Below are 26,958 nucleotides of genomic sequence, written 5' to 3'. Positions count from 1 at the left end.
AACTTCTATCACACTTAACTCTTCATATTTGCTGATGACTCCCAGATTTCCAGGTCCATTCTAGACTCTACATCCAAATCAATCTAAATATCCAACCACATCCTAGGCATTCTGCCTGAGTGTCCTGTGGGTGTCCCAAACACAGCATGTCAATACCAAGCATGCTCCTTCCCACCTCCAAGCTGACCCAGCTCTCCTCTACTGATAAATGGCCTCACCTTCCACCCTGGGGTCACCTTCCTTCCCCTCCACATCCCATCAGCCACTAAGATCATCTCTCTTCAACCCATTCCAGAATTTAAATCCATACCCATCCCAGGATTTAACCATCCCAGAATTTACATCCCTGACTGTGTCCATGTTCCCTCTGATCTGGATAACCACCCCTCAATCTTCTTATTCCTCCTTCAAGAACTGTCTCACACATGCCTTCTTTTATTGTGATTTCTCCACAAAATGAGCTGGCCCTTAAATCAAGTCACACAGGAGCTACTCAAAAAAACCTATTTACCAGCCTGGGCAGGTGTCAGAGTCCTTCCTCCCTTCCTTCCAGGAGAGAAGGAAGAGAGAGAGAAGAAAGAACAGGTGCCTCTCTCTGCCTGGAATAGAACCCAGGACCTCCTGCATGCTAGCCATGCACCCTACCACTGAGCTCTAGCCTCTCTCTAGCTACCTTAGTTTCCCCAGACTCACCTTTATGTCCTCAACTTGGGAGTATGCTGGCTTCCAGATTCCTCAAAAAAAAGAAAAAAAATTCCATTTTTACATACATGCACTCAGAGTCCTGTGTACCTTTCTAGGTTGCTACCTATGCTTATGAAATTTCCCAAAAGGTCTGAATTAGGAGTCTGATTTCCTCAACAGACTTCTCTGGACTTGACAGGTGCTGACTGACTCTTAGGATCAAGGGTTGCAAATAATTCATTCTTTTGCTCAATCACAATGATCAGAGGTGGAAACATTCGTGAATGCATAATTCTGGCCTCTTTTTGCCTTGCCATAATGCCACAGAGTGGAACAAACACTTGTCAGATTTTTAGGCTGTAGTCAGCCCCTGGAAGCAGAAGCCTGACTGACCGTAAAACACTCTGCCTCTTCCCCCTTGATTGTAAGGGTTATCACTATCCATAAAGTTAATTCAAGTCTTAAAACCACTTCATTTCAATGGCGTCCTTCACACAGATCACTTTTCATTGTAACTTAAGATGTGGCACAAGGAAATCCATTAATTTGGAGGCGTGGCTCCCACTCTGAGATGAATTCATTGCACTGAGTAATGAGGAGGAATGATAAAAATCAGGCCCAGCAGACACTCTTGCTTAAAGTCAAATCATGTGTTTTTGTTTGTATGTTTACTTTGGCAGAAATTTCATCCCACTTAAATGGGGCATATAATAATAACACATCCATGAGAAGGGAAACCATTCCAGTGTTAGCTCTTTACCCGCTTTTCCGAACTGTCCAGAGTGGGTCCAGCACACCTCTCCCGCTGCACCTGTCCGCGGACAACGTGCTCCATGAGGACCAAGCCACCCTGCAGACACAGCCCGCAGTTTTCCCTCTGTATTTCAAGGCTCCCCAATGGCTTTTAAGATTTTGTCTTTATGTTTGGAAAAGATACAATATTTATACTTTCTTTCTCCCTCCCTCCCTTCCAGTGCAAATCAAACATTTCTTCTCCAAGGAATCAAGCACAATTTATTTTAGAACTAAACAGTACAGACTGAATAAAAGAATCAAAGTTTTATCCTAAACTTTCCCAATGGACATTTTCTCACCAGCCTCCATGGCACATCAGTGGCCTTCACAGTCTTCACAAAGGATGTACCAACTGTGTCATTTGGTTGAGGAGTCAAGTTTGAAAATAACAATCTTTCCATTCTTTGTGCTTCAGAACAATTCTTAAAACACATCTATTGTGTTTCCAACCCATAACTATTCAATTAAGTTTTCCTCTAAAAATAACTTAGAGCAAGAGAATCATTTACTTTATAACATATTCAAACCAGAACTTATCCATTTTCTTCAGTGTCCATGTAGGGAAAAACTGGTCCAAGTGAACAGATGTAGCAAAAAGTATGTTTCCAATTTTGGCTTCTCTGTGTTAAAGACCAGAGAAAATCCTTTGTTGTTTTCATCTTGGTTTCAACATAGTCGCATCAATATCCTTTTCTTCCCCTGAATCTTGATCTGGCATCCAACTGAAAATAAATATACAACTAAATCATGTTTTGGACAACAAAATTAAACATAGCTTTGGTAAGGTTTGGTAAACTGGTTCACTACATGAGAGAAGTAAACCAGTTTCCAGCACAATCAAAAAGGCAATTGTCACCATTACCAAGGAAAAACACTAATAACAACGAAGATGGTGTTAAAAACAAAAGTCTTATATAAGGTCACCATAAGGATTTTCTCAAGTAGAATCCAAATTACATTTATCTTTCTCTCTGAAGTACACTCAATATATGCTGTTCTAACAAACTTGACTTTCTAATTAAGTTCTGTTTGGGTTAACAGTCAAGTGTATTTAAAACCTTTAAATAGCAACTGAGAGAAGAGGAAAGAGCCCTGAAAAATGTTCGGTAACATACAGCCATTTTGGGATTAAATTACCACCCATAGGTCAACTGCATGTCCTTTGACCGAAGCCTCACAGTGCAGCCACTTCTTAAGGGTGGTGTGGTGGGATGGAGGGTCCAAAACTGCAAAGTCAGCGTCACTCCCTAGAAGTTCCATACGAAGGAGTTATTTTAAAGCTAAAACTTACTAATGAAAACAACAGAGCCAGTGAGGGACAGATGGCTATTTCTTCATCTCAGCACTAGATACAGTAGCTAAGGGCCCCATTTTCAACAAATTAGTTATTTGTCTTTAAACTTGGGAATCATAAGCAGGATGATGAGATGCCTGCACTACGAGAGATCAGCCGATTCAAACTCACCTCGCCTTCACTCTGGATTATTCACTCACTGTTTGAAATATTAAGCAAAATTACCAGCAAAATTGAAACTGTTACATTTCGAGTTTTTGCCAAGAGTGCACAATTAAAGTTGCATTAGTTAAGTGTGACAGGACTCCACTATCTTGGAGCACTAACAGTGAATTGGTCTTGGAGAAAGGCTGTAAGAATCTCTAAGTCTGCTAAAAAGTTCCTTAGGCTGCTCTTCCTGGTGTCAAAGTATGAGTGTAGCTCTGCTTTGTGCTGATATTTAGAAATGGTCAGAAGCACTTTTACTTTTTATTCAAGACTGTTACAAATTTCTGCAGAAGGCTGATAAACTGAAAATTTTTACATGTTCTGATTTTTTAAAGTTCTTTGAGATCAAAGACCGAGCTTTAGGCAGGGAATCAGAAGGAGGTTATTACAAATTCAGTCATTACGACTAAAAAGGACAACTCATACCTCCTACACCAACTGTTCTTTCTGACTTCTCAATGATTTAAACATGATTTGAAATTCCTGAAAGATCTAAAGACTTGCATTTTACACAGGTAACAAAACTATATGAAAGAAGGCCAGAAAATCCTCTCTTCTTAGGTGAAATGACAGAAAAATCTGGCAGAGAACTGTGTCACTTGAGAGAAGAGCATGGCTGAATTTCACCTAACTTTACATCTCCCGGGATCGGACCAGTTAGCAAACATGCTCAAGTTCTTGTTTGGCCTCCCCGGTATCCTGTACTCTCTGCTTCTCCTATCAACAAAAGGGAAGGGATCTGAGTGCTGTTTCTCCACAAAAGCAGGTTCAAGTTCAAGTTACTGCTGTTTTTAAAGGGATGTTCATTTTTCTGATTTCATATTTTTTTCACAAAGAGAAGGCTTTCAGTTTCTATTCCAAAGATCTTTGTAGATCTTTGAAATCAAAGATTAGAGGAGAAACCATCTGAGATTTCTAATGTCGTCTTAGGCTGTCTTTCCACAATCCATCATTCTAAAACTTTACACACAGACACTAACACTTTCCCCTAGTCACGTCAGCATGCCAAAGCACAGTGCATACACCTTAAACTCCCACGTTGTGGGTCTGTGTGTATTTGCCAAGTGACCTGAATACACAGTGACCAACATCAACTTTCCCCCTTTTATACTTGCCAAGACTACTCTCTTCCTCTTTCAGAAATTCATGAAATTCAGCAGCTATGGTTAACAGCAGAACAATAGAACAATCAGCTGTGGGTTTTCATGAATGTTAGCTAACATTAATTCACTGGGTAACAAAAAAGAAATACATCCTTTTTTCCAAGTGATATGACTGCAACCTTTTTATAATTACTAAGTCACTCACATATTTAACTCCACAGAACTAATTTTTAGCATAAGCTTTTAAAAACCTTTGGCCACTTACCATTGATCTTTTACATTCAAAAAATGAGTATTTCAAAGCTTTGCAGTTTCCTTCCTTCAGACACTGCCGAGGGGATTTTCCTTCCTATGACAAATAAAACAATTTAAATGCCTGGGAAATTTTCTCACAAAGTATAAAGTAACTGTCTTTCTGGAAACAGTTCTTTTTTTTTAAAGTTAAAAGAAGAAAATATTAAATTATATAAGAAATAGTTTGTAATTCATTTTGACTGTTGGTACTTAAGGAAAAAAAAAGGACAAAAATACGTAAAATAATTTGGGGGCACTGTTTAAGGGTTCCCTTGAATTCTTGAAAACACTGGTTTCCATGGGATACTCTTCCTTAAAATGTGTATATAAAAATCTAGCCAGCTCCTTCAAGCTCCTTATATGTAAGAAAGGGAAAGAGTAAAGTTGAAAGTAGTAATGGGGTTTCTTCTCTGCAAAACTTTTACACTCAAGAAGTCCTACAGACAGACAAGAAAGCAGTGTGCGTGGCAGACACAGTGAGACAGAGAGAGACAAGACAGAGAAGGAGCGTGTGCGAGATCAGGCATGCTGCAGTGGCGAATGGGAGGGTTTATTCTGGAAGGTAGTATCAAGGAGCTTCAAAGCCTCCAATTATAATACCATTTTAATGCAAGCAATTTTACTTCCAACACATCTCAGCATTTCCCACCCGTTATCCCCACAGTCAAGTTCACTATTCTGGGAAGCTCAACTGGAAGAATAAAGTGAGATTTTTAACAGAATTTATATATACTTGTGAGGGAAGATCTGCCTGGGCCCACTGTCTAATTAAGTCATCTTTAAGCAGTGAAAGCGCAAAACAGAGCTTCAGAAAACTGGATTAAACCATTTCCTTTCTGCCACCAAGACAGGATACCTCTACAAGAATATTCACAGGGGATGAGCTTTTTATGAATCTTAACAAACTATTACTTCATTATCTTAAGATATTCTGAACAAATATACTGCCATCAATTTAACTTAACAAAAAAGCACCTAAATATACTGGACACATGGAAGCATCTACAGAAGAGTATATTTCACAATTCAAAGAAGCAAGATTAAAATTTAACTGCTGTGAAATCAAAACCACAGTGAGGCACAGCACCTCACACCAGTCAGAATGGTCATCATTAAAAAATCCACAAACGATAACTGCTGGACAGGGTGTGGAGTAAAGGGGACCCGCCTACACTGTTGGTGGGAATGTAATTTGGTGCAGCCACTATAGAAAACAGTATGGGGAGTACTTAAAAAACTAAAAATACAGTTACTATGTGATCCAGCAATCCCACTCCTGAACATATATCCAGAGAAAACTCTAATTAAAGATACATGCACCCCAATGTTCTTAGCAGCACTATTTACAATAGCCAAGACATGGAAACAACCTAAATGTTCATTGACAGATGACTGGATAAAAAAGTTGTTACATATTTACACAAATATTTACACTACTCAGCCATAAAAAAGAATGAAATAATGCCATTTGCAGCAACATCGATGGACCTAGATGACCATACTAACTGAAGTGAGACAGAGAAAGACAAATATATCACTTATATGGAGAATCTAACAAAACTGACACAAATGAACCTATTTATGAATCAGAAAGGACTCAGAGACAGAGAAAACAAACTTAGTTACCAAAGGGGAAGAGGGGAGGGATAAATTAGGAATTTGGGATTTGCAGATACCAAACACTATATATCACACAGATAAACAAGGTCCTACTGTATAGTACAGGGAATTATATTCAATAGCTTGTAATAACCTACAATGAAAAAGAATTTATGTATGTATAACTGAATCACTATGCTGTATATCAGAAACTAACACAACATTGTAAATCAACTGTACTTCAATTAAGAAACAATTGTAACTGCTGCAGAGTTTTTTTGAATGCTTTACCCGACTAATCTGTCTAGTAACTAAACACTCACAAGGACTAATTTATTAAAAAAAAAAATCAGGACTGTTCAAGATCAGTTAAGTGGGAGGTTAAAAAGTAAATACAAGATATTCCTGCCTACACAGAGCCCTCAACAGCAGGCAGGAGGTGTACACATGCAAATGTTCACTGGCAGTGTGAGCAGGCCACAAAGTGCAGGAGGTGCCAGAGCGGGAACAGGGAAAGGCACTGAAGGGGTTCCCTCTCCAGGGAATGAAAATGTATAAAGTAACATCTGAAAAAAGGAGACTGAACTTGAATTTTCTAAATCAAGGTTTAATGACATCAAACTGATTTGCAATACGTGAGGGAAAAATATCAAAACCTTACATTTTATAACTATTAAAGAAATAATAATAAATTAAAAATTAAACATATACTGCTTATAAACACCTAGCTGTATGCAGTGCTTGACAATATAAAGGAAAGTCATGAAATCTTCCCACTCAAGGTGAGCTCCAATGCAAAATGAGTCAAGCAGTTTTGTCCAGGAATAAAAATGAACCTTTTCAGCGTTAACTTTAAAAGCTCAAACAGCCACAATTAGGTACCCTAAAATCTGAACAGTTTTGATTCTCAACACTTTAGAAAGATGTTAACAACGTTGCCTAGAGTACTACTTAAGTAAAAACAACTGGTGCATCTATGCACCAGGAAAAAATGTAACTTAAATTTCACCTGCGCTTCACCCTCAAGCCAGTTTCAACAGCCCAACCCAACAACTGGAGTCACTCCCCCAAACCTTTATTTTGCAAGTGCCAGTCTCACTCCTAGCTTTTATAGTAAAACAAAAAAGCTACAAGGTACCACGTCTGCGGCATTCCGCATCCCCAGAGTCCTGGCCACATTCTAGTCTTTATGTCTGCTTGGGCCCTAGATTTGAATCTACATCAGTGACTCTCAAAAGTGAAACAGAACAGAGTAGCAAGCTTCTCTACACTATTACGTTCCTCCCTCAAACTTCGTAATGAGGCTGCCCACATGAACAATGGAAAGAAAAAAAAAGACTACAACTGTGCAAAAGACTGTAACTAATTTATAAACTGATGCTTCCTCAAACTGTATCTAAGATGCCATCTTTTCCACAAGCTTTCAACCCATACTACCATCTGCCTGGTGGGAAGATCCATCTAGGTACACTAAACCTGAGAGAGAAATGTTACTTCATCTTCTTCCACCTCCACCTCTAATGGCAGACTGCTAACTGTCCCTTAATATTCACTCTTTCTTTTTAGTGGGGCATATGGCTGGGCTAGATTTCCCAACCATCCTGCAGCTGGGTATGGTCACGTGACTTAAGTTCTAGACAACAGAATACATAGGGAACTGAAATGAAAATGGGTTGGTTCTTAAGGGAAAGTGGCTTGCCCCCCTTTCCCACTTTACTCCATCATACTACTTGCCCTGATGGTGTGGCAGCCAAGCAATCCTGACCATGAGTGTGAGAATAACAACCTAGCTCCCTGCTGTCATAGCACCTAAGACCATAGATCAACAGCTTCTGGTTCATAGAAGACAGCATCAGTCTAGCTCCTACTTATAAGCACAAGAGCAAAAGAGAGAATTCTCTATCTTGTTTAAGCCACTGTTATTCCGGGCCTCTGTAACATTTCCCTAAACCTATAACCTAACTAATACACTGCCAAGCTTATTTGCCTTCTGATTGGTGATTCCTAAATATGGCTGAGCCCAAGAATCAACCTGGAACACTTCTAATTTATAAGGGAAAGGAGAGCAGTGGAATCTGTACTTTTGAGCTCCACGCCCCCATCTCCAGGTGATTCTGATGAAAAGTCAGCAGGTCTGGAAGCTGTTAACAGACACAAAGGAGATGGCTTGTAACTGAGGTTCTTGGGCATAGTTTCAACCTTTTTGATCTCCTAGGAGTCATAAAATTCTAAGAAGTTTATCCAAGAGATGCCCTTTAAATCTGCCTTTTCCTTGCTTCTCTTTTCCAGCCCCTAATGAGGATAAATTTACATCCTCATCACCATTACCCTGAGTTTCTCTGAGCCCCTACAGTTCTTTGACTATCTCTCATTGCAGCCCTAGAACGAATTATTTTATGTTGAATTCCCCCCTAAAGTGAGATCCAGTAGCCTTTCAAGTGAGTTAAAGAGAGACTACAGCATCACCTGCCAAAAGATCAACTTCTGTATTCAAGGAGCTGAGGAATCAAAAACCTTATCATAAATGAGGTGGCCATACATAGCAGTTACAGACCTCAGCAGAACTTCCCTTGGTCTTGAGTCCCTAGTGGAGAGTGGTGGGTGCCAGTGACACCTTCCGAAAAGGTAGGATACCATCCTGGATTTGCATAACCCAGTGTTTTACCTCAGTACTACTTTTATATTCCAGTTGAAGTGACCATTCGGGATGACTTTAACACAAACTTTAAATGCACTTCCATTTAAGAGAGTATTTATAAACATCATGTTCTCCTAGCTAACCAAACTCAGCCACAAAAAAAGCCACATACTCAATGGGGGAAAGCAACATCTGTGCCACGTGTCCTGCCCATTCCGCATCCCCAGCTTTCGAGCTTTCCAGAGATCCAATTTCTGCTCAGGAGCAAATGGTGTTCCATTCACTTGCATGTCCCGTGAATTAGGCTTGGCACGCAAATGTTTGCTAAATCAATCAACCACTGCAAAAAACCAACTTGGTATTCTCCCTGCCACCAGGATCCTCTATGCTGTTCTTTTGGATTCTCCCCACAACCATCACAGCCCTTTACTTGATAAACTACTACTCAACCTTTAAGACTCAGATCAAATGTCACCTCCCCTGTGAGAAGTTTCCAAATTCTCAAACAAAATAAGCTGCTCTCCACTGGGTGTCCAAAGTATTTCGTTCCTCTACTCATTAAATATTTACTACATTCTTACACAGCATTTATCACAAGAAGTTGGCCCCTTACATGTCTATTCCTCCCATCAGATCAAGCTTATGTAGGTAATGACTGTAAATGATTCATCTTTGTATCACCAGCACCTGGCACCGTGCCTGCTACTTAGTAGGCATTCACTAGGAGCTGGCAGAACATTTGCACCAATTAAGGAGCAGAATGGTAACAGCCTTGGACAGGGGAGCCTGAACACAGTGTATCCGTTTCAACTGTGTAAGCTGGACTAGATAACCTCTTACATTCATAACAACTCTAAAGTTTTACCAGACACCCGGAGGCCAGTCTGGCTGACTGCCAAAATCAGTGAAGCAAGTGTACATCATGACTCAGCAGAAACACCGATGTAGCCTTATGGCTGATGTCCAGTTGGGGGTAGCTGTCTTTTCTTTGAAATAAGGGCAACTTTCTGAAGTTACATCTCTAAATGCAAAAATAACTGATTGCCCTTTCATCAGGCCTTTGTAATTGGAAACGGTACTTGCTTTGGTTGGGTTTAAAGCCATAATCCAGGACTCCAGTCAACTTTGGACCTCACTGCATTCAGACTAGTAGTGAGCTGAGAGTGTGAGAGTAACCCCTTATCTCCCATCAAAGCACCTAAACCCACAAAATCAACGGTAGGGGGAGCAAGATACAAAGTGGTGAAAACACCAAGCTGCCTTATTAACAACTTACCCGAGAATGCATAGAACTACAACTCAGCAACATGTTCAAACTAATACAAGGTAAGTACAGTATCTAGTCAGCCACAACCGAAAAGAGACAGGAGGAACCATCAGCCAATACAGTGTACCAGGTTCATGTAATTCTCTGATAATTTTATCTTCCTTATCACACCGTTGGGGAGTGAGGCTCCGATTTGAATTTGCCCGAGTTCATTAATTTGGAGCTGTGCTCGACACCCAGGACGGTCAACTCCGAGGCCCGTCTCTCCACCGCCACCGCAGGTGGGCCGGGAGCCCTTCGCCAGCCCCACCTCCCCGTTTCGCGCGTCTGGTCACCCGAGCGCCCGGCCGCGTTACCTGGAGCACGCAGTCCGACTGCAGCAGGCAGGCGCCCAGGTCCTCCTTCACGCCCGCGCACGCGCCGCCCTCCGGCTTGTCCTCGTAATACCGCGGCATGACTGCGTCTCCAGACCGTGGCGGCCCGGACCCACTCGGGTCAGCAACGGCTCAGACACGGCAGGACGCCAGGGACGCCGCGGCGGGCGGGACCGGAAGCCCGCAGCAACAACTTCCGGCGGGCGCGCGGCGGATGACGGGAGTCCGAGAGGCTGCGCGCGCCGAGGAAGTGGATCACGTGACACGTCCCGCCCCGCCCCCTCAGCTCCCGCGACGTTGCGGGAAGGGGAGTTGGCCCCGCGGCTGCTGCGCGGAGGTCCGGGTCCAGTTTGGAGCTGGTGGAGGCCGCCGCCGCGGGGCTCCAGGTGAGACCTGCCGACCGCCCCGTCCGCTCGCGGCTCCGGCTCGCTCCGGGGCGTTTTCCTCTGGCCGTGGACTCACCGCGCCCGAATCGGGCTGCTCGGCCTGCGGTAGGGCTGCCAGACAAGATCAGGGAGGCCGGTCACAGCTGAATTTCGGACAAGAACTGATGTTCTGGTTTGCGTATGTCCACACAGTGTTTCGGATCTGCTTATACTAAAAATTACTCCGGTCTCTGAGATTCACATGTAACTGGCCGTCCTGTGTTTTTATGGGAAACCGGGCCGCCCTGGAGCTGCTGGGCCCGGGAGGCGCGGCCGGCGTCTCGGAGGCCTGGGGAGTGGAGCCGGACTGGGCTGCTCCGGCGGGGCTTGGGGGCCGGACGGTGACCTGCGCTCCCCTGGCTTCACACTGGTTCGGCCGGACTCCCACACTGTCGTTCTCCTGCTGAACTGTTCAGGGAGTAAAACACGATGCATTGGAGTTTTGCTTTTGTTTTTATATCACATTCTAGTGAACGAGTTGCTTGCTGGTCATACGCTGATGGACCTGTGTGATAGGCCATTTATTGCATCTCTTTGGGAACAGCGTTTCTTGTTTTTGTTGTTGTTTGTTTGTTTTGGCGGGGAGGAGGCAATTACGTTTATTTATTTATTTATTTTCAGAGAAGGTACTGAGGATTGAACCCAGGACCTCAGGCGTGTTAAACATGCGCTCTAGGCTTGATGGTTAAGAGCACAGATGACAGATGGAATTTGGAGCAAGGGGTTCCTGAGTTCAAATTTTGGCTCTGTCACTATCTGCTTAGGAGGGATCACTTTAGCTCCCACGGCCTCTTTTCTTTCTGTCTCAACCATAGTCACCTGGGAGGGCAGCCTGAGGGTTGAGGGAGGTGAAGTGTGGGGAACATGTGGATCCTATAAAAAGTGTTATGAAGGTTCAGAAGGGCGTGGGGCAGTCCTTGCCTGGAGTGCAGTGGACAGTTCTTGGAGCCCCCAAACCAGCCTGAGAACCAGCTCCACTTGCTTTGGAACCCTGCCTCTTCTCAAGGATTGGGCCGAAATGTAGAGTGACTTGGAGGGGTGCTAGTAGTCAACAGTTTCTTCAGATTACTTGTAAACAAATTTTTTTTCCCTTCCATCCAGGAAGATGTTACCAAGCACCACAGTGAATTCCCTAGCGCAGGGGAACGGAGCATTGAGTTCCAGGGATGCAGCCCGACACACAGCTGGAGCAAAGCGCTACAAGTACTTGCGGAGGCTTTTCCGTTTTCGGCAGATGGACTTTGAGTTTGCCGCCTGGCAGATGCTCTACCTGTTCACTTCCCCACAGAGAGTTTATAGAAATTTTCATTATCGAAAGCAGACAAAGGACCAGTGGGCCAGAGATGACCCTGCTTTCTTGGTCCTGTTAAGTATCTGGCTCTGTGGTAAGTGTTCGTGTATCTGCAGTAGTGTTGAAGAACCGATGATGTGTTTCAGGTTGGACTTGTCATCTGGAGAATCTTACGTTGTCAGAGTATTGTGGGTCACAATTTGGGGATCTCTGAAGCTGTTACTTTCTTTCTGAAGCCTCAAAAATATCCTCACATGAAAGAAGGCTGTGTTCTTCTTGGTTCTAAAGGTCCTAAGCAGATGCTAGAGTAAACTGTTTCCCTAGAACTTTAAAAAGCAGAGGGCAGAGTTACTCCATGTCTTTTAACTACTAATGATAAATAAGTTGATATACCCCAGTGCAAACTTACTGTGAAAAATTACTATCAAGATTGGAAATTGCATTTCACAATCAGGCCAGTCCAGAGTGAGAGTTCTGAAAGCACGGATACGAGCTTGAGAAACTGCTTTAAGTTCTCCGGTAGTGTAGTGAAAGGGTCTGAACCACCTTGAGGGTGCTGGAGTGTGTCAGGATTTTTCTCACCTTCACTGGGACTTAAATAGATGAGTGCCTCTTCAGTACTAGTGGTTTTCCATATGCTGGGGCCATCCTGGTGAACCACAGACAGACAGGGCCTCCTCGGTAAACTTCAGATATCTCAGTGGCTATTCTGTGTTCCAAGGTGGTCTGCATTTCTTTATCAGTTTCACCTGATACATCTCTGGGGTTTGTTTGTTGTTTTTTTTTTTTACATCCTTGTCTCCTGCACTAGACTGGGCATCTGAAAGGCAGAGACTGCCCTGTATCCCCAGAAACTAGCAAAGTACCTGAACGCATCTTGTAAATCTTTCTTTCAGTGTCCACTATAGGATTTGGCTTTGTGCTGGACATGGGATTTTTTGAGACAATAAAGCTGCTCCTGTGGGTTGTATTCATAGATTGTGTAGGCGTCGGTCTTCTCATATCAACTTTAATGTGGTAAGTACCATGATTTTGGTTTTTCAGCTACTGCTTGCTGTAAAACCTCTGTTTGCTTGGTTCAGAGAGTACCTGATGGAAATTGAAACTAGATAGATGAACTGAAAGCATCGATTGTGGCTGCCGGGACTATCAGACCTTGTCCTCCTGGGCCAGCACCTGTGTCAGAAAATACTCTAAGGGGGTGGTCTGCTTTGTCAAAGTGCAGCAAATAAGTGAACTGAAATAATGATTCTGTCGTATTAACAAAAACCCTGATTTTGCAAAAATATCACGGTTCTGTTTCAGCTGTCTGGATGATGGTAGTTTTCTATGTTTGTCAGTGGGTCACTTCTCCATGTGCAGGATGTGTAGATGGTTTTCTCATGGAATCTTACTGTGAACCTCTGACATTAAATGAAGTATGCTTGAAAAAGGACTTTTTTGGTTAAAATTTTGGTGCCTTCTGAGACACACGCAGGTTTTATTGACTGGTGTCTCGGCCTGACTTTGCTGGGTTTGCTGTGACAACAGTAGTGTACTGCGGAAATCTAGTGTTTGGCTTTTCAGTTTTTGCCCAGGTCAGTGCTCCTGTGTGGCTGGCAGGCTGGGTGTAGGGGGTGGATGTTGTCATGTATTAGAGAAAACACTGTGGAACCAGAGTCACAGAGATACCTGGGTTCCAAACCCAGGTCAGTTGTTTACTGTGGACTTCTCAGTTCCAGTCTCCTCTTTCAGAAGATGGAGTTAATTATTTTATAAAATGCAGGACACTGGAGAAGACTGTGGTATGAAAAGTGCCTTGCATGTAGTAAGTGCTCAACAAATGCTATTAATATTTTAAGCAGAATTCTGAGACTCTAACCTCTGATGATACCAACCTTTCATTTTCCTTGGTAACTTCTGACTAGTGCAGAACAGGTTTTGTATGTGGTAGGTAGTCAGTAAATGCAATGCATCGTTAGTCTAAAATTCTAAAATCTGGCCTTAAAGTAATACTGTGAACTATTGTAAGTCACATATACATGATCAAAATATCCAGGAAAAACATGGTATATGAAGAAATTTCAATAAGGCTTCCAAACAAACAGGTTGTAGCAGGCATTCTGCCAGGAACACATTGATCCTGGAGGGCCTCAGAAACCAGGAGTTTAGTCCCTTTAGTATAAATCTGTATCCCAGTTTGAATTAAATAGAAAAGGACTCGGTGTATTTTTGAGAACTGACGTGTGTGAACTGCATGAGGAACTAGAAATAGAAATAATGTGTGATGTTGGTCATCCCAGAGGCGCCACAGAAGCCAGCACGAGGTGTCTGGGCAGACGGGGTCGTTAATCCTGGTACCAAGTGCAAAGGCAGAGAAGCGGGGCACAGCACGCCGGGACTGGGAGACACCGGGCGGCTGGGGAAGAGATGCGACTAGAGAAGTTGGCCCTAAACACAATTCAGAAAAAGAAGTGGTCTTTATCTCACAGGCCACATTGTGGGTTTGGCGTGGGGAGAGGCGGGGAGCTTGGAGACTTCGAAGTAAGAAATACCATCAGATTCACACTGCAGGAAAAATCTTCTCTAGGGCAGTGGAGGAGGAGGGAGTGGCGAGGCTGGGTACGGTTGTGGGGTCTGCATTCGCGTGGAGGAGGCCCAGACCAGTGCGGGGTCACGGAAGATCATAGGGCATGATGAGGGAGGGAGGAGGCTGGGGCCTCTGGGGCGGCCTGCACGTTTCTGGCTTAGGACTAAGCAGCGGGTGCAGACGCAGCATTCTGTGTTGGGCATGTTGAATGCAGGAGGCTTGCTGAGTATTTAGTGGAAATAAAGGTTCATTCGACACTGGGGCTGGGTAACTGTGAAGCTGCAGCAGTCTGGCCAGGACGGGGGCGTGACTGGCATGATTAACATGGAGGTGGGAGGTGAAGGCCGCAGCTGTCTGCGCTCTCAAGAGCGTCTGTTCTAGAAGTAGTCCTCGGATGGAGTCCAGAAGCCTGGAAAGCACCCATTGAAGGACCGAGCAGAGGGGGAGGAGCAGCATGAGGACCACACAGTGGTCCTGGGTTGTGGCAGTGGGTCCTGGTAGTGGGTAGTGGGCTCGGTGCCTATTCCATTCATTTTAATGGCACGTTTTTGGCCAAGATGGAAGATGTTTTCATAAGTTCCAGTTTGTTGGAGCGAAGCAGTATTATCTTGACGTTTTCGGATAACTGAGTACAGGACGGTTGTGTTAGTGCTGTACTACGTCCTCCCTCCTTTATCTTTTCTATGTTTGTTTCCACTGTAGGCGTAGCATTTTCTTAACTGTATCCTTAAAATGAAATCACACATATAAAAGTCCACTGAATTTCCACAGCTATGACACAAATGATCCTTTTCATTCTTTTCCTTTGAAGATCTGTTTTTCTATTACCTGGATGTCTCTCTCTTCATTTGTCTGTCACTTAACGGAACTAGTGGGCCATGCTGTGGAACAGTGACATAAGCTTGAGTGGTCATTCTTGTGAATGGAGACATTACTGGCCACTCTTTCCTTACTGGGTCCTCCTTATGCCCTGAGCTTTTAATTGGGGGAAGTGGGGGGTGACCCAGGTCTTAGGCCTTGGACTTGCTCTCTGTCTGCGTTCACTCTCTGGGTGGTCTCGTTCGGGTTTGTGGCTTTAAGTGTCATCTACACATTGATGAGTTTCTATCTCCAGTTTGGACGTCTCCTCTGAACTCTAGACTCAGTGTACTTACTCCATACTGACAGGCTGCTTCAACATACAGCAGGTCCATATCAGACTCCTGCACTCTTCCCCATCCTGAACCACTCTTCCTAGAGCCACCCCCACCTCAGTCTTCCATTTGTTTTTAGGCAGAACTCGCAGTCCTCCTTGACTGATCATCCTCTCTCGTACCTCAGGTCTAATATGTAGGCACATCCTGTTGGCTCCGCCCTCTGGCTGCAGTGTGTCCCGCACGTCAGCACCTCCCCTGTCTCACCCTTCCCACCTCTTCCTGCTAGCAGCCTCCCCTCTGGCCTCTCTGCCGCCTCCTCTCTCATCCCACAGTCTGTTCTCAGATCGGCAGCCAGGTGTCCATCCTGTCAAAACAGTAAGTCGGACGCTCTTCTGGGGACTCCACAGTGACTTCTTACTTCCCCAGGAGTCAAAGCCAAAGGCCTGACAGCGGCCACAGGCTCTGTGAGATCCGGCTTCTGTTTCTTTTCTGATTTCATTTCCTGCCAGTCTTGTCCCTTGTTCCAGGCACTCTGGTGCCCTCACCCATCCCTCCACATCCTGGGCCCTCTGCCACCACCTCCGCCTCTGTGCTGGGACCCCCTCCGTCTGCAGTGCCCTGCCCTGGGAGTTCCCATCACTGCCCTTGGGTCTTCACCCAGACGGTGCACTCTGCGACCATCATATTTAACTTTGCATTTCAACTTTGTGTTCTCTGTCCGTCTGTGCTGCTTTATGTTTCTCCATAGTCCCACTGACAGGTATTTATGTTGTTGTCAGTCTACTCCCACTAGACTGAAGGTGGGACTTTGTTTTGTTGACGCCTGCATCGTCAGTACCTGGAGGCGTGCTTGGCACGTGGGAGGTAGTCCTAAGTGTTCACAGGGTTACTTTTCTTGGATCATGAGAGAAGCTTCAACTTTGCTCTTCAGGTTTATCTCTAACAAGTATTTGGTGAAACGGCAGAGCAGAGACTACGACGTGGAGTGGGGCTACGCCTTCGATGTGCATCTGAACGCGTTTTATCCTCTGCTCATCATTCTGCATTTTATCCAGCTTTTCTTCATCAACCGTAAGTAGCAAGTTACTTCTCAACCTATTATCAAAAAGTCTCCACTGTGTGCACTGAAGAGAGATTCACTGTCTGCATCTCTTCCACAGATGTTATCCTAACAGACACATTTATTGGATATTTAGTTGGAAATACCTTATGGTTGGTTGCAGTTGGCTATTATATCTATGTAACTTTCCTAGGATACAGTGGTAAGTAATTGATTTTTTTGGTTGACTGACAGCATAACAGGATGGGGAAGTTGTTGTTAACAGTAATAAAGTTAGTTTACTTTTATGGAGCTCTTAACAGGCGCTGCATTCTCTCTTTAATTTTCATAATGAGATGATACAGGTTTACTTCTCTGCATTTTTCAAATGAGGAAACAGGCACTGAGAGATTAACTTGCCCATTGTTACGTAGCTAGAAAGTGGCATAGCTGGTTTATAACAAGTTTTATAATTTCAAGGAAGCGTATGAAATCATACCGATGCTCTCCAAGTTAACTGCAGGAACCCACGACAAGCTTCCTCCTCCTTTTCTCCCAGGCTTTTGGTTCTGGGTTACCAGCAGTAGGTTAGAGTGAGGATAGGGTTGGGTCCGCTGTATGGGCGTGTTTAAAACCTTTGCCTCATTTTTTATTTTTATGGGGGTTCTTTTGTTCGAAATATTCTTTATTTTGTAAACATCTGTGTTTAAAATAGATGAACCCTGCTCACAATTCATACGTATACTGGACCCGAGACACAGTACACAAAGTTTGCCCATCCCAGGGAGATGGGGGTGCCCAGGAGCAGGTGCACTGCCTGGGGTGCACTGAGTCTCCAGGCAGCAAGTGCAGAGCTGGTGAGGAGTCAACAGACAGGAGCGCCTGCTGGACAGTCTGGGCCTCAGGCCAGGTCCCAGGCCACCTCCTGGACTGGAGAAGCTTAGGGGTGAGGGGTTCTGTACATAATCACAGACCAGCCCATCTCCTGCTGAGCTCAGGAGAGCTCAAGTAACGCTACTTACTTTAGGAAATCTCAAATAGCTGAAAGTTGGTTTTCCCCGTAACATCATCCATCTCTGTCGGCACGTTAGATGCGAGGCTTCTGAGGCGGTCCCAGGTTTAAGTTCACCACTGTGTCCTTTAACGTGGGTGATGTTTGTTCCTCACGCGGAACCGTAGTCCTGGGTTTGCTTCTCACTCGGCCTCTGTGCTGAGAAACCTCTTCTTGGTGTCGTCACAGCCGTTAGTTGAGAAGGAAGTAACGCAGGAGAGAGGTACCAGTGGTGCCTTTCTGGCTGCGCACAGCATCCTCAGTGAGATGAATCCGTGAGGCTCAGCCGACGCACGCCTCTTCCGCCCCTCGGGCCGCGGTGAGCGCTGTCTTCATTCGTGCGTTTCTCTCACCAGCGGGTCTGGATTTGCCCCTTTTCCAGCACTGCCGTTTTTGAAAAACACAGTGATCCTTCTCTACCCGTTCGCACCGCTCATCCTGCTCTACGGACTGTCGCTGGCGCTGGGATGGAACTTCACCCGCGCGCTGTGCTCCTTCTACAAGTACAGGGTGCGGTGAGCAGGGGCCGCTGCCCACGCGGCCCAGCCAGCAGGGCCAGGGAGGGGTGACTGCGTGTGAACCCTGTAAATAGCCTCCCGCTGTAGATACCCTAAAGGTGCAAAGTTTGCAGATCTGAGGAAATATGTGTGTGAACACTGTTCTCGACTACATTCCTTAAAACTAACTAAGTGTACATTGCTGTAATAAATATTTTTTAAACTAAAGCATGTATTTTACTCATTTTAGTATCTGCACACAGAGTGATATACAGAGTACTAAGGGAACGAGGAAAATAGATAAAATTTTCTAATATGAATTATTTTTGAAAGATGAGCCATTTGGAGAACGTGAGAACCTGATCATCACAAGCTGTCCCTCCTCCCCTTCCCCACTGTTACTGACAAGGTACAGAGTCCACCCCTGTTTCTAATGTTAAACTTTTACATAAGCCACAGGATCCTAGTCTAACCTTCAAAAGCCTCCTTAACTTGTAACTCAAATAGGAAGAATCACTGTACTGCAGGCCCTAAATACCATTAACAGCATTGTCTGTGCAAAACAAAACCCATAAAATCGACAAACAAAATACGTTAGTTGATGAAGCCCATGGCACACACACAAGACATGAGTGAACTGTGCATCGCACTGATAATCGTGGTCTTAACACCAAGGCTTTTGTTCTTTCTGTAAAGACTTTCCCCAAAACCACATATAAAAGTCACTCATGTTTCCTAACTTAAAACAGTTCCAGTAAGCTATTATTATATGTTAAAATTAACAATAAAAAATCCTTGGTACTCATGCAATTCTCACCCATCTTTATTAGAAGGAGTCTTGAACTCAACATGGCTTTTTAAACGTCTTTACTTCAAATACACACGGACCGTCGTGGCACAGAGAAACGGTGATGAAAGGCACAGTCAGCGGGACCAGTTATCAGGTTTTCAATTATAGCAGCAAATTTGAAAATAAATAATCTGCCTTTAAAAATCCAACCGGTACCTAAAGTATTACTACAGGCATTACCCATTCAGCCAATGAAGACGCTGTGAGGAAAGTACAGACAGTACATTTAAGGGGAAGAAGACACCTGGCACAGACTGGCAGAGCAGCTCGTCCGGCAGCGTCTCCATGAGCCGCTTCCAGAAACGTCCCCAGTGGCAAAAGCCACCTTTCCAAAGTGTTCTCAAGGAGAAACGCTTCAGTATTTCACTCCATAAATGAAACAGTTGTTAACGTTCAATCAGCTGATTTCTGAACCTTTCTTGGAAAACATGACTGTCCACACTGAAATGGAAGGTATCAAGTTGGCTGGCAGTGCGTCTTACGGTGCTGTCGACACGGCCATTTTTAAGGCTCAGAGAATACGTCCAAAGGTATTTCCACCCAATTCCAGCAAACACTGAGAGCATTTCAAATAATGGAATGCTGATCGAACTAAAGTTCCAAACCTTTGATTCCAGGGCGGTCGGCTAATTACCAATACATGAACCCCTGGGGGCCAAGTGACCCCTTAAACAGCCTCCCTGGTGCCCAAGAGTATTGAATGTTCCCCACAACAGACAGTCCTTATTTCAGAACAATTTTAGCACCACGGTTCCTAATGTTTTTCCGCACCAAGTGTTCCCCATTCACCAGTTTACTTTTTTGAATAGCAACTAAATCCTCCACTTCCACGCACTCTAGAGCACCAGCTCTTCCTGGTTTGTCCCTTTGGAAATGCCCTAGCTAGCGCCCAAACAGGAGGAGTGCGTGTTTCAGGTAAGACGAGTTTCTGTATAGGTATTGATGGTATCGGTGTGTATGTATGTGTGTATATAACAAATCCTTTGTTTCTTTTTAGTAATACTGTGGAGGTGGTCTTTTCAGCACTGTACGTTCACATGCATTAAAAAAAATAAAGTAAGCATGTGAGTTATCATGGCATGTATCTGTTAAGATTAATTACTAAAATTTTACAACTATCAAACTAAATGCAGCACACTATAAACACTGCTGCATAGCTTAGAGAAGTTGCCTTTTCTTTAACGGAAAGAGATCAGATGTCTAAGCTCCTTTAGAACGCTCAGATATTATGACTCAAATTTCCAACCTTTTGCAAATCTTAGTCTCTCATTTTCTTCTAGCTCAACTTTTCTTACCTCAAGCCTATGGCAATACAGTAAAAAGAAACTCAAAAATTAATGGACAAAGCAAAATAAAACTTCATTAGCAATTAACGGCTTGGAAGCAGAGTATTTTGGAATGTATTTTGGAAGCAGAGAAGTATTTGGCTAGCATGTATAGGATTTGATCTGTGCTTAGACAGTAGAATAAATAACTTTGGTTTTTAAAAAAAATGAAGTTCTTCAATACAGAGTAGATTATCTGATCTCTACATAAAGACAAATTTAATTTAATATTCAAAGTACCATTGTTTATTCTTAAATAATACACTGATAGGCTCAGATCAGCCTAAATCAGCATAAAGTGACACCAATTCCAGGAAGAAAGACTCCTGACATGCTGGATGCTACTCCTGCAATCTCATGCTAGCAGCTTCTTTATGAAAAGCTACCAAGATGCTGCAAGTTTTTGCCAACAACCTTCCACTGAGGATTAATTCAGGTCTCTGGCAGAGAATCCCAGATGAGGTGTATGATCTGCTAGTGTAAGACTTCATTCGTGTGTTTATCAAGAAATACCCTGCATACCAGAGGGAACCAAGCAGGAAGACTTTCCCTCCTCAGCTCTTTGAAATATTGTCATTTTCTATTGCTGCATAAAATCACTGCAAATTTAAAAGCTTAAAACAACACCCATTTATTATCTCTCAGCTCTGTAGGCCAGAAGTCCAGGCAGGCGGGACTGAGCTCCCTGAAGTCTAGCAAGGCTGGAACCAACGTGCCGGTGGGGCGGGGCTTTTCGCGGCTGGAGGAGAGTCTGCAAAGTCTTTCAGGTTGTTGGCTGAACTCAGTTCCTGTGGCTGCAGGACTGCAGTTTCCATTCGCTTGGCTGTCAGCTGGGACCTCACAGCTCCTTAAGACCATCTGCATTTCTTCTGGAGATGCCCCCCATCTTAAACTAGCAATGGTGCCTTAAGTCCTTCTGCTTTGAATCTCTGACTTCTGTTAACAGCCTGAGAAAACTCGCTGCTTTTAAAGGGTTCCCATGATTAGATTAGCTGTCCCCAGATAATCTCCCATTTGCTAAGTAACATAACATTATTATGGGTCACACTGTCACAGGTTCAACTCACCAAGGGGGAAGGGGGGTCACTGGTAGAATTCTGGCTGCTACAAATATACAGTGCTATCAATTAGAGCGGTCTCTCCAAACGTGCCGTCTCCATACACCTACACTTGTTTTTGAGGACAGCATTGTTGGGAGACAACTTTTTTCATTATTATGACAGATTTTAAAAAAGCCTTCAGAGTGTTGCTCATGTTTTTAAAATAACACCTTCTAATTATTTGCCGATGCAATGACTGATTTGAAAAGCTATGCCTTTGCTCAAAGACATCTCCGATGGTTGAATCAGCATACACATCCATGTCCAGAGCCCGCATGCTATGTAATCTATTTGCATTCCCCTTTTCCAAAGTTTGTCAATCACACCAGCTTTGGAACCCCAACCTCAAGCGGTTGCTCTTTTCTGACTACCTCGCAGGGGACGGGGGATGCCGTGAAGAATGCGTGAGACTTATACCAAAGAACTTAGAAACTGGATCTTAACAATCCTAGAAACAGGTCCACAATCTTCTCTTCTCACCCAAAATACTCACCATCATCTGCATTATGATATATTCTGCATGTCTGCTTTTAACTTCATAATCAGAATTCATTATTCTGGTTTCTCAAATGTTCACATTAACACTCTTGACACAGTGTGGTCCAACAGAATCTTCTGTGATGATGGAGACGTCCTGTATCTGTGCTGTCCAGTCCAGTGGGCACTAGCCACGTGGAGCTGGTGTGACTGAGGAGCTGAGTGTTTTATTTTATTAACTGACATTGAAGTGGCCACCATGTGTCTAGTGGCTACTGTGTAGGACAGGGCAGCTCCAGAGACATCATGCCATGTATATATAAAGATAAAATTAGTCCCACCACATGACACTTCTTCCCACTCACTCTTTGGGTAAAAGTGGTTCAGCGTCCACTCAAGGTCAAGTATTTACTTTCATTTCCAGGCCCCCTCATCTCCTGTCCCAGCATGACTCTCCAGGGCAGCCACTATAACTGCTTGCTTGAGGAAAGCGTGGCCACTTCCACTTGCCTCGTGAAAACTGGGGGGAAGGCGAGCACAACTAACACAAGGCCCCGGGAGCACCTGTGCAGCAGAGGACAGACAGGGAGGAGGAGGCACAGGCCTGCCCGCAGGAGCTCGACGTTTGGCCAGAGTGAGCACACGTCTGTGCACACACACTCCCCGGGATCAAAAACTAGACAGCTGAGTGTGTGGCAAGGACAGGAGGTAAAGAGGGTTAAGAAAAAGAAAGAGGAGTATGGTTGGAACAGGTAGCCCCTCAGCCCGACGCTGCCTGGGCACCTGCCACAGGTCAGGCACTAGTCTAGGCTCGTCTAGGCACTGGGAACAGATTCCCAGGGAGGAAGGAGGCCGCAGGAGAGTCCTTGAAAGATGGATAAGATCTGGCTGAACGTATTCTCAGGAACAGGAGGGATGAGCTCAGCCTGGAAGGGGAGACTGAGCATGCAAACAGGAAAAAGCTGGCAAGATCTAGCTCAGTCCAAAGACCGTGATGCCCAGACCAGTGGCAGGGAGTCGTACTGATGTAACCTAATGAGTAAAGTCACCGCAAGTGTCCCCTCCCTAGAGTCTCTGCACATGGCCTTTCTTCCTCAGATCAGACCTGGCCACCTGGGGGAGCAGGGAAACAAGGGGATTTCTAAACCCACCTCCAGATTTTTACCTCCTGATATGTAACTGTTAGAGCAGTAATCTATTACGGTAAGCTGGTGCCGAAAATTTTATAATGAAAGGTTATGCTTTTCAAGTGAAATCTGCTTGTTAGTCACTGGGCCAAGGAGATTTGAGAAGAAAATAAGATGTAAATTAAAAAATGTTTAAAAAGTAAATTTCAAAATCCCAATAAAAATTTTAGCCGGACTTTGCCATAAAAATCATTATTGGCAATATGTAACTTTTTAATCAAGAAAAGTAACTAAGAACTATTCAAATAAGGAGTGATGGAAATACTTGTACTTCATCAGTGTTTCCCAACCTTTTCCGCTGCATAGCACTGCAAAGAAAACAAGGCTGTTTGGAAGCTATCTGTTCAGCCTACTGGGTAACCAGGTGACAACCCCCAGGCTACAGGCAACCAGCAGGAACCTCCAGCTGCCCAAGGCCTCGACCACTGGCTCCTCTGAAAGCTCTAGGGATTCAATCTTTGCACACCTGTAACCCACCTGCAACCCACCTGCGGACACCAGACTGGCTGGGAACTGATGTTGGTAATTCGTAATTTTGTAAAAGTAAAATACTTTTGAAAAGAAAAAAAATTTGCTAAGGCTGATTATAGTAGTGATATCATTTGGAATTGCACGTTTAAGAGTAATAAGCACTCTTCAGATGTGAATTTACTTATAAGTTCATAATGCAATAGAATAAATTACTTTGCAAAAACATGTAACTATTATAACACCTTTCACCAAAAACCAATATTACAATTTTGTGTCTCTTTAAAATTAAACCAATGACGACTCATACAATAGCATTTCTTAGAAAACATTTCGTCAGAACTCGTAGAATGAGCGCAGATATAAAAGTAGCAACAAAAGAGAAAAATATATCTAATTCATGGATTAAAGACAATGATTAAAACAGAAAGAAGAGTCTGTCATTCTATATATCAATGGAAATGTAATGACTTCAGTCTATGATAATTTGGGTTGAATGCATCACCCTGCACGTTAAAATTTATCAGACTGATTTTTTGGTGGCTGTACACCGTACACAGTATAGTAAAATAAACCTCAAGAAGGACATTGGTCTTTAAAATCTTGGCTTTAAGGAATGACAAATGCCTTTGAAAACAGTTTGTTCAGAATCATTGATTATAAAAGTACTTCAGTTAGTAAATCAATCTAGAATCACTCTTAAATGGCAGTGCATTTGAGAAATGGCATTGATTTGTAATGTTTGCATTTTCAAAGAAAAATATAGAAAGAACTTAAAAAAGCAAGGTAACTGGTTTTCAAAAAAAGTATTGGTTCAAAAATTTACTGCACAAAAATATGTACTTCTTAAATGTTTCTAATAAGTTAACTCCATAACATTTTATGTATATTTATAATATTTATATATACATGTATAATCCCTGATCATCTATAAAAGAGGGTCTATAATAGTAAAATAAATGAACTTCAAAAGTACCCCCTTCATAAAATGTATTTAACATTAATTTTTCTCAAATTTAAGGAATGTAACAATATGTACAACTCTTATGTATTAGTATAATACCAAAATAGTACAAGTCATATTAACAGGCTGTCATAACTGTACAATGTTTGAGCCAAGTTAAAATTGGAGGACAGCTTAGGTTCGAATGAATACAATTATCCAAGGGAGATTCACTTTCCGAGTGGAAATGACAATCATCTTATCTACAGTAGATTTCACAAGAGGTAGAATTCAAGTTTAAAAAAAAAGGACATGCTCAGCTGTCTTTAACAAATTCACAGGAAAAAAATGTGTTGGTTTCTTAGGAGATGGTCAGTTTGTGACTTTTTTAATATGAATCTGAAATACAAGAGAGTGAAAAGTGTGATATGACAATTTTCAATTCCAAAGAGGTCTTAATTACGAAATCCAAATGTTGTAAAAAAAAATGTAGAATTTAAGCTGTTTCACTGATTTAATATCTTATCTTACCTCATTAAGAATGGCCCAAACAGCAGAATTCTGAATAACTGAAAGTCGGAAGGCTGAAATGGGATTTAGGTTGGGATCTACCATTCCTTCTGCAACACCATTCTCAAATTTCCCTTCAAAATAAAAACCAACACTCACTGAGTAGACTGAAACAAGCACACAGGAAATGTCACTGACTTACATTGAAATTACACTGACTTAAAGACACTGAAATATTTCTGGTGGGTGTTTTTAGACAAAGCATGGGTGAATTTTTTTCCTTCTTTCTACTTTTATTCAACTTTTAAATTTTTCATGAAGTAGTGCACGCTTCAAAACATTAGAAGCAACATCTTTAAAAAGGCAGAGCTATGCATTTTCTTACTGCAAATTAAAACAAATACATTTGTTCGTACATCGACCAACAGACAAGTTTTTAGCAAAAGGTGACTTATTAACCTTACACAACATACCCTGTACCATCACTCAGTCTGACCACTTTGAGAGTTAAGTCAACAGTAACAAATTTCAGTGCTTTAACTAGATACACATACAATGGCTGGCCTTGTACTGGGGCTCAGTCTATGTGTATTCTTTCCAAGGTCAGATCTAGATCTAGAATTAAGAAGTGATAACCTTCTTGAGGCAGTCCCAATATAAAACACCACAAATGATAAGCTGAAAAAGCTCTCCTGTAAGGACAAGGAGCAAGAACTTCTATAAAAGATAACATGTTCTGTACTCAGTTTCTCTTGCTGTGATGAAACAGCAAGAGAACAAAACAAAAACGCTGTTGAAAAAGTGACAGGAAAATGCTTTGCTCTCAGCCACATTTCTCTAAGCCAGGGATTGGCAAACTTTTCCTAAAAAGGGCAGATAGTAAATAGTTCGGGTTTTGTGGGTCAAGAGGGCACTTGAGGATATCACGCAGGTACCTGTACACAGAAAAAGAAAAAAGTGAGATGAATGGAAGTTAGGTGGAGGAAGGGAGCCTCAGATCTCGAAGCTGCTGGGACAGAGCTTGTGCAACAGGGAGCTTGCGGGGGCGGGGGGGTGGTGGCAGATGCTGGCGGCCTACCCTTCGGGGTGAGATACCGCAGCCCTGGGGTGGCAGTGGGGGCTGCGGGAGAGGCAGGCAGTGTTCTTGGCTGGACCTGCAGAGCAGGGCTTCCCTCTCTCTGAGCTTGGCCGGTGTGGGTGATGGAGCGGGCCAGGGCTCCAATGACACAGACTCTTAATGCTGTTACTGAGATTCAGACTTTAAGAGTAAATGTTTCTCCCTTTGTTGTATTAAAAAAGAAATAATAATAACTTTCACCAGCGATGTTTGTTTTCACCAGGGAGAAGGTCCATGAAGCCCCTCACACACCACTGCACTAAAGCATACTTCTTAAGGAGGCAGAATTTTTTCTATGCAGTTGAAAAAAATCAGTTGCTTTTGATTCTGATGCACAGTTCCGTTACATCAGGTCGCAGTGCCAATCATCCATCAGTTCTCTACTGGTTCTAAGTGTGTATGAGTTGACGTTTTAGATGGTCATTATCTTCAAATTACTGCTGAGATATTTAATCATATAAATGTCTCTATTTCCCATGCTACTTTCATAACCTAGAACGCAACATTCTCAGAAATTAAGTAACTAACAGGTAATAGAGTTAACAAATGTCTTGTATACTTGGCTAATTTTATCTACATTTTTAGAGTGGGCTGAGATATAACCTGAATATGAAAATAATTAAACTCATCTATACACTAAAACTGCACAGAAATTAGTCAGGGTTACTGCACAAGCCTTGCAGCAAAACCTGAATGACACTCACCAAATATGAGTTAC

General features: G+C 43.2%; 3 protein-coding genes across 8 annotated transcripts in view; 1 reads left to right on the top strand and 2 right to left on the bottom strand.

Moving 5' to 3' along the window:
• Positions 1-1,671: 1,671 nt before the first annotated feature.
• LOC105099795 (cytochrome c oxidase assembly factor 5) lies at positions 1,672-10,447 on the bottom strand. Of its 2 annotated transcripts, XM_031441142.2 has the most exons (4): positions 10,238-10,447; positions 4,349-4,432; positions 2,617-2,726; positions 1,672-2,201 (listed from the first exon to the last, which is right to left on the bottom strand). In XM_031441142.2, the coding sequence occupies exons 1-4, from the start codon at positions 10,334-10,336 to the stop codon at positions 2,135-2,137; spliced, it is 360 nt and encodes a 119-aa protein (XP_031297002.1). In that variant the 5' UTR covers positions 10,337-10,447; the 3' UTR covers positions 1,672-2,134. The 2 variants fall into 2 exon arrangements, with proteins under 2 accessions (XP_031297002.1, XP_010990982.1); XM_010992680.3 differs by lacking the exon at positions 2,617-2,726 and having other exon boundaries at positions 10,238-10,439.
• Positions 10,448-10,496: 49 nt separating this feature from the next.
• On the top strand, positions 10,497-18,491 carry UNC50 (unc-50 inner nuclear membrane RNA binding protein). 2 transcript variants are annotated; one of them, XM_010992679.3, is made up of 6 exons: positions 10,497-10,641; positions 11,782-12,065; positions 12,868-12,988; positions 16,608-16,747; positions 16,837-16,938; positions 18,149-18,491. In XM_010992679.3, exons 2-6 carry the CDS (start codon positions 11,786-11,788, stop codon positions 18,283-18,285), a joined length of 780 nt encoding a protein of 259 aa, XP_010990981.1. In that variant the 5' UTR covers positions 10,497-10,641; positions 11,782-11,785; the 3' UTR covers positions 18,286-18,491. The 2 variants fall into 2 exon arrangements, with proteins under 2 accessions (XP_010990981.1, XP_031297000.1); XM_031441140.2 differs by having other exon boundaries at positions 18,123-18,315.
• A 577-nt stretch (positions 18,492-19,068) lies between these two features.
• Positions 19,069-26,958, bottom strand: part of MGAT4A (alpha-1,3-mannosyl-glycoprotein 4-beta-N-acetylglucosaminyltransferase A) — an 87,139-nt gene continuing 79,249 nt past the window's right edge. For all 4 annotated transcript variants that reach the window (XM_031441134.2, XM_031441133.2, XM_031441137.2 and 1 more), the window contains exons 15-16: positions 25,145-25,257; positions 19,069-25,012 (exon numbers count right to left, since the gene is read on the bottom strand). In XM_031441134.2, coding sequence (XP_031296994.2) covers positions 24,986-25,012; positions 25,145-25,257 — 140 coding nt within the window. In that variant the 3' untranslated portion in view covers positions 19,069-24,985. The remainder of the gene's footprint in view (positions 25,013-25,144; positions 25,258-26,958) is intronic.

This window comes from Camelus dromedarius, chromosome 33 (assembly GCF_036321535.1).
Source record: "Camelus dromedarius isolate mCamDro1 chromosome 33, mCamDro1.pat, whole genome shotgun sequence".
NCBI lineage: Eukaryota > Metazoa > Chordata > Mammalia > Artiodactyla > Camelidae > Camelus > Camelus dromedarius.
This window is presented reverse-complemented; position numbering and strand designations above follow the sequence as displayed.

Excerpts from the sequence above, each read along its gene's own strand:
- LOC105099795 (XM_031441142.2), bottom strand. The coding sequence starts at position 10,336 with ATGCCGCGGTATTACGAGGACAAGCCGGAGGGCGGCGCGTGCGCGGGC. Across the intron at positions 4,433-10,237 it reads AGTCGGACTGCGTGCTCCAG|GAAGGAAAATCCCCTCGGCA; the intron begins GTAACGCGGCCG and ends TATTTGTCATAG. Across the intron at positions 2,202-2,616 it reads ATGCAGTTGACCTATGGGTG|TTGGATGCCAGATCAAGATT; the intron begins GTAATTTAATCC and ends ATTTATTTTCAG.
- UNC50 (XM_010992679.3), top strand. The coding sequence starts at position 11,786 with ATGTTACCAAGCACCACAGTGAATTCCCTAGCGCAGGGGAACGGAGCA. Across the intron at positions 12,066-12,867 it reads GTTAAGTATCTGGCTCTGTG|TGTCCACTATAGGATTTGGC; the intron begins GTAAGTGTTCGT and ends TCTTTCTTTCAG. Across the intron at positions 16,748-16,836 it reads CCAGCTTTTCTTCATCAACC|ATGTTATCCTAACAGACACA; the intron begins GTAAGTAGCAAG and ends TCTCTTCCACAG.